This window comes from Marmota flaviventris, chromosome 8, assembly GCF_047511675.1.
Source record: "Marmota flaviventris isolate mMarFla1 chromosome 8, mMarFla1.hap1, whole genome shotgun sequence".
Classification (NCBI taxonomy): domain Eukaryota; kingdom Metazoa; phylum Chordata; class Mammalia; order Rodentia; family Sciuridae; genus Marmota; species Marmota flaviventris.
In genome coordinates, this window is record NC_092505.1 from 12,749,202 (window position 1) to 12,762,189 (window position 12,988).

At 33.5% G+C, this 12,988-nt stretch overlaps 1 protein-coding gene across 1 annotated transcript; it reads right to left on the bottom strand.

The window, feature by feature from the left end:
- Positions 1-9,369: 9,369 nt before the first annotated feature.
- Positions 9,370-9,564, bottom strand: LOC114087760 (keratin-associated protein 20-2-like). The gene has a single exon (XM_027929319.3). It carries the CDS (start codon positions 9,562-9,564, stop codon positions 9,370-9,372), a length of 195 nt encoding a protein of 64 aa, XP_027785120.3.
- Positions 9,565-12,988: the final 3,424 nt, after the last annotated feature.

Sequence of the window (12,988 nt, forward strand, 5' to 3'; positions counted from 1 at the left end):
GGACATGGAAGATTGGAACAGTTTAATTAATAAAGTTTACCAAATGATGAATATAAAGCATCAAACCCCAAATCTCCAAAAATAGTTTTCAGTAGCACATGGAGCACTTGTGAATTTGATCACAGGCTGAGCTATATCCAACACTTGGAGTATTATGGAGGACTTAAAGAACTTATGTTTCCTTATCAAAGAAAATGAATTCTAGAAATCAATAGTAAATATCAACAAGACAAGCACATAATGTCTCAAATCAAGTGACAGATTTGAGGATCAAATACAAATCCATAATGAAAAGTACAAAAAAAAAAAAGAATACAAAAGTGGTACTGAAGATTCAGTACATTAAAATTTGGGGGGCAGAACAAAAGCAATATTCAGAGGGAAATTTAGAGATTTTAATTGCACAAATACATCGGCCCTGTTGTGCAATACCTAACTACAAGGGTTCAACTGAATTTGAATTGAAAATTTTGGGGAAAAAAATTGCATCTGTAACATGTGTGGACATGTTTGTTCTTGTCATTATTTCCTAAATAATACAATATAACAACTATTTACATAGCATTTATATTGTATAGTACTATAAGTATTCTAGAGGTGATTTAAGATATAAGGGAAGATGTGCCTAAGGTATATGCAAATACTACATCAGTTTATATAGGGAATTTGAGCATATGTGGATTTCTGGATTTTGGTATTTGTAGGTGGTCTTAGAACTAATCCCTCAAGGATACAGAGGGATGACAATATCACCAAAAAACCAAAACAAAAACTAAAAACAAACAAAAATCAAAAACAAAATAAAAGAAAGGAAAAGAAAAAGATACGTGTGATATAGTAATCTGTGGGTACATGATTGTCTTTACAGTGAATAGTGTGTAGTTGATTAGTACTTCATGTGAATAAAAATATTCTTGCTATATTGCACAATATAAAATCATTGTAAAAGCCAGGCCCAGTGGGGCATACATATAATGCCAGCAGCTCAGGAGGCTGAGGCAGGAGGATCTTTAGTTCAAAGACAGCTTCAGCAATTCAGTGAGACCCTGTCTCTAAATAAAATACAAAATAGGTTTAGGGATGGGGCTTAGTGGTTGAGTGCCCCCAAATTCAATCCCTGGTCCCCACTCCCCCAAAATTATTGTAAAATAGATTATAATTATAAAAGATAAACTAGTAAACTTTTAGAAGAAAAAATAGGAAATTTTATTCATGGACATAGACTAGAGTACAAATTGTACAAAATATTAAAAGTCTAACAATAAAGAGAAAGTAATTAATTTAACTAAATTAAATGAAGAACTTATTTGTAAAAATGTCAAGAAAATATAATGAGAAGATTTCTACAGCACATATCAAATTCCAGGATTCTTAAAGAATTATATTAAATAAGTAAAAGAGAGGCAACCAATTAAAAGTCATCAAAATACATAAAGAGGCAATTCCATGAAAAGGTGTTTAACCTCACTTTTATCATAAAAATGCAAAATAAATTTACAATAAGGCAAATTAATCACAAAATGAATGATTTTAAAATTGTAAGTTTTAAGTGAATGAACAACTTATGTATTGTTACAGGATGGTATAGATTTTTACAGTCTCTTTGGAACATTGATTTTAATATAAGTACCAAGGCCCATGGACTGAACTTCTTAGTATATAAAGGAAATGGTACAAATATACTTACTGAAAATATGTGAAATAATATTTATGGCATCATTATTCATAATAACTAGAATTTATAAATCACAAATATCAAACTTCCAATCAAATAAATCGAGGCATATTCATACAAAAGAATAATGTAGGTGCACTATCCCATAGGACATCTATTATCCACAAATGGCCATTTGCACTTAAAATTTGCAGATACTATTTGCAAAGTATATAGTTTTTCATCATTTTTATTTTAAACCTACAAACTCATTTTTTGAAAGTGAATTATTGTAGATAGCATATTGTTGGACCATGTTTTCTTTGTCTTTTAATTGATATATTTATATCATTTATACTTAACACAATTATTGATATTTTAAAGATTACATTTGCCATTTTATTGCTTGTTTTCTTTGTTTCTTAATATAACTGTTTTCCACACTTATATCACAAAACTATAGCAGTTGAAATATCTACTGTGTTTGATTAAAAAAATGAACCAAAATTATTTTGCAAAGTTACTAACAATATAGTCATGACTTCTTCAAGTATTAAGTTAATGATTATTCTGATTAAAAATATTTTCAAGCGGTAGACATAAACAATATAGCTAAAATATTCTCTAAAAGAATATTTAGCTATATTAAGAATAAATAAGTCAAATGGACTTATTCTTGATGGTTAGAAAGGTATCCTCAGTGAAGAACTACTTGAAGTGGACCAAACTAAGTCTCTACAGAAGCAAAACAACACATGGTTCAATACCAATATGCAGTCAGGAACAGGCTAAGAACAGAGATACCAAAATAGCATCATGGAAAATGAAGCTCAACTCATGGAACATATTATTAAGTAATTAAGGTAATTATGAGTTACAGTTTCAGTTTTGAAGATGAGGTTTTAGTATGATGAAGGTGTTAATAATGGCACTGGCTATAGGCATATGTGAATGGAGAACTGAATTATTAGTAAGACATTGGGGCACGAATCAGGCAGTGTCTTCAATCATGATAACTCAGAACTAATGGAGATGGAGAGAGTCCATGAAAACCAAGGAAAACGGACAATGATGATGGTGTTTTAAAATGAAGTTTGCACTTTCTGCCTGTGAAAACTTTTGATTTAAAATATTTAGAGAATTAAAAAGGAAGTATAATTTGAGATAAAGTTTCTAAAACTCACAACATACTTCAAGTGATTTCTATCAACCAAGATGAAATGTGACCACTTTGAGCCTTCCTTAGCCTTAACCCCATCACTCCTGACAACTCAGAATGGGTTGGCCACTGTTGGAAGATAGATGGAAAAGAATTAGAATTTGAAAAGAACCCTGGAAACAGCCAAACCAGTGAATCATAGGAAGAGTCTAGTAAACCAAGATGCTGGGATTCTTATGTAGAATTCATAGGAGGACTGGGATGTCCACAGCCAACAAGCGAGGCAGCAGCTGCACCCAGTAATATCCTAGCCACAGTTCAGCCAGCCACAGCTACAACCCTGGTCATCTTAGCAATTTCAGTGGAAGCACATGGTGTCAGGTGTGGGTGACTCAGTTGAGAAATAGGGAAACAAAGCCTACACAGCCTGCAACCAACTGCACAGGACCTTGTTTATAAAAGCCTTGGAAATAGATGGAAGAAAATAAAGGCAGTATTTACCACACATTCTTTGCTTATTTTCATTTGGAATCTTTAGAATCTCTTGGTTCAGATGATAAAATGAATTATTCATAAATGAGGTTAATTTGATACTGTTTGGCTCCCTACAGTTAAATCATGAAGCTTTAAAATGAGGCATTTCTTCAAAACAAGGTACAAACAAATTGAATAAAATATGGGTGAAAATCTGAACAGGCATCTTGCCCACCCCCCCCCCCAAAAAAAAAAAAATCTGTAGATAGCAAATAAGCACCTTTCACTAGGAAACTATGAATTAAGTTGCTGAGGCTGGCTTTGAACTCTCAATCCTCCTGCCTCAGCTTCCCATGCTGCTGGGACTACAGGCATGTACTGCAGCATCTGCAGAAAGTTATAAATTAAAATGACAGTGAAGTACTACATATCTGTTGTGAGCCAGCCATGGGCTGTGTGTGTGAGCTATGCGCACTTGAGCACATGAGGGAACTGGACTGATGTGGCTGCTCTGACTGGGCTGTGTCCTTTTTGCTTGCTCTGCCTATGATCCCCACATAGCACCTGAGATGGGTGTGGCTTCCCAAGATGTCAGTCAATCTGCTGACCCCATCACCAAGCAACCTCCTGAAACCCAATCCCTTGCCTTAGTTGGGTTGAACTTTCTTGAATGTCTTTGCCCCCAATAGAAAGGATTTCAGGTGTGCTCTCTTTATCTTTTGACTGCCTCTCTGGCCTCCCTTGTGAGAGCTGAGGTCGAGGAGCTGCCACTGAACTTTTCTGTCTCTGTGTGGTTATTTAGTAGCTCAGCTCAATTTAACTGGAGTGACCCTGGCTGATTCAGTCAAGTGTTGCGATATATATCTGTTAGCCTGGTCAAATCAGAAACAAACAAACAAAAAAAGTTGGCAAGGATGTAGAACAACATGAGCTCTTGTTTAATGCTGATGGAAATACAAACAAGTTCAGTCACGTTGGAAGACAGTGCCGAAGTCCCTTACAAAATTAAACCAAACTTTGCTTTGCAATCTGGGAGTTCTTGATATTTAATCAGAGAGGTTAAAGGTTTATGTCCATACAAATATCTGTGCTTGGATGTTTATAGCAGCTATGGATTATTATTATTATTATTTTAATTTTTATTTTTAGTTGCATATGGACAAAATATCTCTTATTTGTTTTTATATGGTACTGAGGACTGAACCCAGTGCCTCACACATGTGAGGCAAGCACTCTACCAGCCTTGCAGCTATGCATTATTGCCAAAAATTGAACCTATCTAAATGCTTTCCATCAGTGAATGGATAAATAGTGATATATATTGAAAATGGAACATTATGCAGCACTAAAAAGAAAAGTCATAAATGAAAAGTCAAGGAAGAAATCTAAATGCTTGTTGCTACACTAAAGAAGTCTATCTGAAAAGGCCATATACTATGTATCACATGATTCTGATACAATATCTGAAAAAGATAGTATAATAGGGATAATTATTGATGGTTACCAGGAGTTTGGTAGGCAGCAAGGAGGGATAAATAGGCAAAGCAAGGATGATTTTAGAACCATGAAACTATTTTGTATGCTACTTTAGTACTGTACATATGTTATCATACACTAGTCAAAGCCATAGATGTACAACACAATGTGAACTACAAATGTTAATAATGTATCGATATTGGCTTATCAACTTGGCAAATGTATGGAAATAATGTTAATAATAGATGAAACTGGAGGAGGGAGGGCGGAAGAATATATGGGAATTCTGTATACATTCTGCTTAATTGTTCAGTATTTCTGGAACTGATCAGAAAATAGGCTGTACATTTGTACAGAGGCATTCGATGTCTGAGTTTTGCCAAATTTCTCGTCCGTTCTCAGGAGAAAACATGCCATGTTTAGTACAGAATTCTTTTAGGGGACAGGCAACATATAATATATATTGTATGGTCCTAAAAAAACAAAAACAAAAACAAAAAACAGAACCAAGCCCTATTATGGATACTGTACAACATACAAAGTGTTGGTAAGTCTTAAGATCAGAACTTGAGGAGTTTTCACAGAGAAAACCCTCTTTAATCAGAAGATGTATCCCTGAATCACATAATGTTAACGTCTCAGATATTTCCATTATAACCTTTTCTATTCAGTACCAACACAAAGGAATAATTTTTCCTAATTTACAACATCAGGGATTTCTCTTGACAGGTTTGAACTCATACTAATAGATTCACACTAGTAGACTTCTTTAGCTTCACATTTTGTTCTTAAGACTCAGAAATTTATTTTTGTGTTATTTTGTTTAAATTTATTTTGTGTTAATTCTTAACTGCAATATAAAAAAGCATAATTAGCAAATTTATTGATTAATTTATGAATTTATAAATAAATTTGCTATGTACAAGCACAGCTTAATTTAGCAATTTTATTCTTAATGATTATTTGTACTTTTGATGTTTAACAATTTTGAACAGTGTAGCTATGAAAGATCTTTTGAATATTTCTTGGCATACTTATCAAGTATGTCGTATCTAAAACTGTTGTTGCTATAATCATCTTGCATTTAAATGTTGATTTCACAGAGGTTGTTAGTTATCAGAATCTAGGTGAAGGAAAACGGGGGAAATTTGGACCAACAGGTACTAAATTATGATTAGACAGGAACAAGAAATTCGGGTATGCTATTTAATAGGAGGGTTACTATAAATAATAGAAATATGATGTCATTTTAAAAATAGGAAGAAAAGATTTTAAAAGATTTTACAATAAATGATGTGTTTGATATGTCTCATCTTATTTAAATATCCTACAGTTTATGCACGTATCAAAACATTATGCCGTCCCATTAATATGTACAATTTTTAAGTATCAGCTAAAATAATTTGATTATAAAAATGATCCATCAAATCATGCCGTATAACATTAGCATTTATGTCTTGCTCATGTATTTGAGGGTTGGCTGGGATTTGGCCAACATAATCTGGGTTGTAGATTGGCATAAAGCCTTTGCCAAGTGACTTTCATTTTTCTTGGACTGGCAGCTTGCTGGAACATCTTCTCCAGAAAGAAAGAGTGTGTCAGAGAAATCCCAGATATATATGCCCAAACCTCCACTCCAAGCATGTCTTCCAACACTCCAATAAACCACTGCAAATAACACACTGAGTACAAAGGCGTGGGGTACCGACATGCACTCTGTCCATGGTAAGGTCCAAACAAATGATATGGGTAACCCTATTGCAGCAGGGATGGGACAGATGTTCCCATCCTAAAGGTGAGGGGTGAAAGAATAACTTCTGTTGAGTAATATTCCAACCCAGGGGTACGCACAAACTCCCACTATTTCTGTAGTAAGTAAAATTTTACAGGAAACACCCACCTCCCTTCCTTTGCTCAGAGTCCACTCATCACTATCGATTGGAGTTAATGACACTCTTCTTTCCTACTGATCCTGGGTCTTAGACCTATCTGTTCTTTGTACTCTGATAATCTGTGTCATACTTATTATGTTTCTTTTGTTCTACATATAAAAATATTTGAAGAAACTACCATTGGTATTTCTGCACAAATATTTACATTTTTTTTAGTTAACTTCACATTTTTCTGAATGTCCATATTCGCCTGGATCACTTTCCTTCTGCATAAATAAGTCTATTATTTTTTATTATGTGCATTTAAAAAACAATAAAATACTTTGTCTAGGAACTTCTATTTTCTTTATTTTGAAGATGAGATTCTACTAATATATTTACTTATTTTATTTCATTATCTGGACATGTTGATTATGTGAGAATCTAGATTGATAGTCATTTATAATCCACACATAAAAAAATCACATTTCCATCCAGCTTCCTTTGTTCCTGTTGAGGCATTAATGGCAGCCTTATTCCTACTCTTTATAGATAATCTTTTTTTTTAATTAGTTAAATTAAGATTTTGGCTTTGTATTTAATTTTCAGCTATTGAGTTATGCCTACTTGGAATTTTAATTGAATTTCTCACTCTTGACAGGGCACAACATTTAGAATTTGTGACTTGATGCTATTCAACAGTTTTGGAAAAATTATAGACAATTTTCTATTCATAAATGCACTCATTTTTTCTCCCTCATGGAATTCCAGTTCCATGTACGTTTTACCAGTCATGAGGTATGATACCCCTTAATAATCTTTTCACTATTTTTCATTCCAATATGTATATCAGTCAAAGTGTTTTTGAAAGCCTGTGTTTAGGTTTAATCATTCAAATTTTTTCTTGTTAAATTTATTAAATTCTTAACTACATTATTAATTTTCTCTTTAGAAGAACTAGAATTGGAATTCAATTCTTTGGTACATTTCTACTATTTAGCATGTTTTATATATTGTCTTTTGCTTCTTTTGCAAATGTCCATAGGCTCAACAACATATTATATACAAATCTCAAAAGATTTAGAACAATACTGTATTTCACTATGGAATTTTGGGGTTGTTTTTATTCATCTTGGGCTTTTAAATGGGTCTGAAGGTCCTAATTCAAGTACAGACTAACATAATAAAAGGCTGCAGGAATTTGGGCTAAGGTCTGTTCACCTGTTTTGGTGGAGCCAATAGAGAAGGCTCTTCTGTTTCTTTCAACTAAGGACACTTCTTTAAAGCAGTGCTTGAGTTTTAGTGACTATATCCTCATGACCTAGATGAGGACAAAATTTCTATCTAATTATCAAGAAGTTCTGTGTGATGTCAAAAAACTGAGCCAGGCCACTTCAGAGTTTCTAAAGCACCTCTGTGAAGCTGAGTGTTGTTCAGCACATTCGCATCCAGATGTGTCCTCTTACGGCTCCAACTATGGTTTGCCAGCCCTGAAAAATTAAAAATGATATTCTTGGGCTACTTGTTGTCACAGCAACTGCTTGCCTGACTCCTAGGAACGTCAAATTTCACTCTTCACCATACTCTCTGTCTTCAGACCTCAGGTCCTTTATTCCTTACTTTTTATCAGCATATCAGTGCACCAACGCTGTCAGTTTCAGTTTCCCAAGTGAAACATGACTTTTTTTTTAGGAGTGGAAACAATTTGATTCTGGAGATTTAGCATAGCAGGAATCTACATTTCCCAAAGACCAGACTTCCAGGTAAAAAGAAAATCTCCCAATGTTAATTTAATAAACAGAAATAGCTCCGGGTTTTGATAAATTCATGTTGCTATACATAATATGTGTATTCTTTCTAAATAGCAGTATAAATTGATATAATTTGAAATGCAATTTTATTGCCATGATGGTAATCCAGAAACTCATTATTAGTGTAGACATTTTTAATATGATAAAGCCTACAGTAATTTCCTTGGCAGAATGTATACAGATATACTGATATATGTATATGCACGCTCACACAAACACGTATGTTTTATTTCATAAACATTTCACAGAGGAAGAGCTGGAGCTGATACCATCTGATTGATGTGTATGCTAACAACACAAAGCATTAAAATACAGAAAACTTTAAATTGTCTCATGTGAAATAAAAATATTACCGTAAAAATAGCCATTTTAAGAACTTTTAAGCAAAGAGTAATTGTAGGAGAGATGAAAAGACATACATAAGAAACTGTTTTGTAAAAGATGTTAAAAAATTTAATATTTTTGCCCCATTAATTGTTAGATCCTTATTTACCACAGAAGAACATTGACTCTCTCCCCCATATCTATAAACAACCACACACACATGACTAATCACATGGAAATACACAAATACACAGGACACACTCACAGAGATAACTTAATAGAACTGTACCACATCAACGTTTCCAGTGAAATACAATTTATTTCATAATATGTATTTTTATACATAGACAAATCTGATCACATTTTAAATAGTGTTATAATGATAATTATCAAAAGAATGCTTTTCTCCAAATAATCACACAGTCCAAGAGATAATGATATATCAAAATAGGTAATTGATTTCATTTATTTTCTCAAATAGTTTGAAACATAGTTGACACCGTTGAAGACATTCAAACATTTCTCCTGTGAAGAATGTTGAAGGTAATTCCAGGGAGACAAGAGGTTAAAGCCAATAGGCTCAGCAGCTGAGGAAATGCCTCAGTAGAAGCCATAGGAATAGTATCTTCTGTAGCAGAGTGGGCGGCAGCATCCATAACCATAGCCACCATAGCCACCATAGCCACAGCCTAGGCCACCATAGCCATAGCCACCATAGCCACAGCCATAGCCACAGCCTAGGCCACCATAACCATAGCCCAGCCCACCATAGTAGTTGCCATAGTAGCAGCTCATGCTGTCAGGAGTGGAACCTTCAGTTCGGGATCAGGACGTAGATGTCTTCAGTCTGGATGTCATTGTCTGCCACCTGCCTTTTATACCTCCTCAGTGCTGGGTGGAGAAAACCACAAGCAATGCTTGGTCATATTGTCTCACTAATGTGACCAAGACAATGTCATGATTATCTTGAATTATTGCAAAACCAAGCCTCATAACTGAGATAATTTTATTCCTACATCAGGATTCTGTGATCCATTTATTGGCCTTTAAAATGAGATTCTTGTTCTATTTTGAATTCTGCATCCCATTCCGTATTTAGTTAATTGAACACATATATCTGATTATACAGTATCCTCTAAATCATAAAAACAGGAAATTCATTTTATTTTTGTTGTGTGTTGTTTCCATTCTTCAATAGAAAAAAAATGTTTTATTTCCTTTCTTCATTTCTTCTTAGTAAATTATTCTTATCTATATTTCAGACTTTCCAGAAAATACATGATCATTAACAGAAATTATATTTGCTCCATGGTTCCCTTCATCATCCCAAATGATCATTGTAGATGCAGATGTCAAACACTCTAAGGTATGGTTGTGTGCTCCATATTGGGCTCATAGCTTTTTTAACAGGTGTCACATTTTTGTCACATTTGATCAAAGATTCTGATCCTGAAGTGCTTTGCAGGTTCAGGGATAACATGTCTCTTAAAAAGTGTGTGGATGATACAAACTATTCAGAGCGACCAAACTGTCCAGAAACCAGTTGTTTGTTTCCACAATATTTGGCTCATACATGGAGTGATTCTGGGAACAAAGATAGTCATGAAAAAAAATATATATTTTTAACATACTACTGACATTTTTTTAAATGTAATTTACACAAAGTAAATTAAACCTTTTATAAAAGGAGAGCTCAATGAATTAGAGAGTCAAGCAGAGAGATAAATCTAAATTATGTTTCACTATTCTAAATGTAGACATGAGAGGGATTGGTAAGGAGGAAGGAGCTTCCACTCTGAATTTGCTGTTACTGAACACAAATGTCCTCTGACTCACAAATCCTGACAGTTCTAGACTTTGTTGTCACTAAATACTGAAGGTAGTCCTAGGTGCGTAGACATTACAAAAACCTGTGTTTTACCATGCTTCTCATTCAGATCATTGGAGAATTCTGAGAGAAATTCACTTAGGTCTACTAGCCTCTTTCAGCTACCAATTGGCATTTATTGTTATAAACATGTGTCAATCATATTTAAAACATTGTATTGTGTGAAATTTATTATTATCTCTGTATTTCTTCAAATTGCAAGGTTTGTTGTCCATATCATGGCATTTAGAAGTGGCAAAATGTCATTGGAGAGAATCCTAGTGTTACAAAATAAAAAAAATAAATAAAACAAATTTTCTTTCCTTTGAAATGGAACAAAAAAATAATGTCTCTTGAGCAGGCATGATACATTGAGTATTATGCATATCACATTGTTTTTCTGAAGCTAATTCTTAAATTTTTACCACATTATTCATTTGCATTTTTAGAAAATAACTAGACCTTAAGTTAGATTCTTTGATACATTTCTCTAAATTTAACACAAACTTAAATATGTGACTGATGTTTGGATTAGCTTTTGTTTTCTGTTGTTTCCTTTACATATTTCTATAGGATTTCATAAGCTCAACATTTTCTATTAAAATTTTAGAGGACCAAGAACAATAGTATATTTCACCATAGAGAGCTGTGTTGCCTTTTTGTTTCCTTTGGTCTATAAGAAAAGATCACATTGCCCAAATTCAGATAAGGATTATCATGATATTAGGGCTCTTTGAATTTTGGTTAAGGTCCATTTACCTATTTTGGTATAGCCTATAAGGGATAAGTTTTTGTGTTAACTATTACAGATGGCTCCTCTTAATTTAAATGATCATTTTCTTATTAACTTGATATGAACATGATTTTCAGTATCCTAGTCAAATGGTTCTACTTTGTGTCTCAAGAAATTGACTCTTTAACTCCTAAATTTCTAAAATAGCTCAAGGAGAAACCTGGCTCTATTAAACTCAGTCATCTGTCCACACATCCTTACAAGGATTGTGTCTTTTATGTCTCCACCTATGTTTTTCCAATCAAGAAAAATTAAAAATGGACCTAGAATTCTGCTGGGTGCTCTATGTCATACCAGCCTCTCTCCTGGCTCCTACACTTGAGGACTGTAGAATTTCACCCCTCGTTTCAACACTTTTGCCATCTTAAGAAATCAGTTTCCTTATTCCTTACTTCTCTATCAGCATTTCATTGCATTGAATGCTGTCAGTTTGTTTCCCAAGTGAAACATAATGACTTTAAGGGTGGCAACAATTTGATTCTTGAGAAAATTATCATTTGTAAGCATATATATTTGATAAAGATGAGACTTCTGGGTAAAAATAAAAGCACCCAAATGTTATATAACATAAAAAAGTATCTCCTACTCTTGATAAATTTCTTCTTGCTATGCATAATACATGTATTTTTCTAATGAGATGAATAAATTGATATACGTTGAAATGCTATTTGATTGCCATGATGGTAATCTAGAAGATAATCATTAGTGCTGACATTTTCAATATGATGAAGCCTGCAGTCATTGTTTAGGCAGGAGATATACATCTGCATGTATCCAGCTCTGTTTACGGACATGCACATGCACACACATGCACATTTCTTTTAATTTGAGAAACATTTCAAAGAAGCAGATCTGCAGCTGATATCATCTGACTCCTCAGAATGTAAACAATACAAAGTATACAAATATAGAAAATTTTAAATAATCTGATAAAATACTAACTTATTTGTAGAAAATACCTATTTTAAAAACATATAAGCAAAAAGTGAGTATATAAAAGACGAAAAAACATAGAAAAATTGATTTTGTATGATATTAGAAAGAATTTATGATTTTACCCTATTAATTTTAAGACCCTGTTGGCCATAGAAAACCTCTGATCTGCTTGCTTTGTCTTCCATGTGCACACACACTCTCTCTCCCCAACTTGGGTAAACAAAAACACACACATAACTAATCACATGCAAATACACAATTATACCTGCTATACTGATGGAGACAATTTAGAAGAACTGTAGGAAAGCCATGATTTCAGTGAATAACAATTTATTTAGTACATGTATCTTTTTATACAGTAATTGTGAATCAAATTCAATCAGATTTTACATAGTGTTATAAGGATAATTATCAAAGGAAAATATTTTCTCCAAACTATCACAATCCAAGAGGTAATAATGAACCAACACAGGCATGCTGATTTCATTTGCTTTTCTCAGATAGTTGAGTATATAGTTGATGTTGTTGAAGACATTCAAACATTTTTCATGTGAAGAAAGTTGGAGATGTTTCCAGAGAGACAGGAGGTTAGAGCCAGTAAGCTCAACAGCTAAGGATATTTC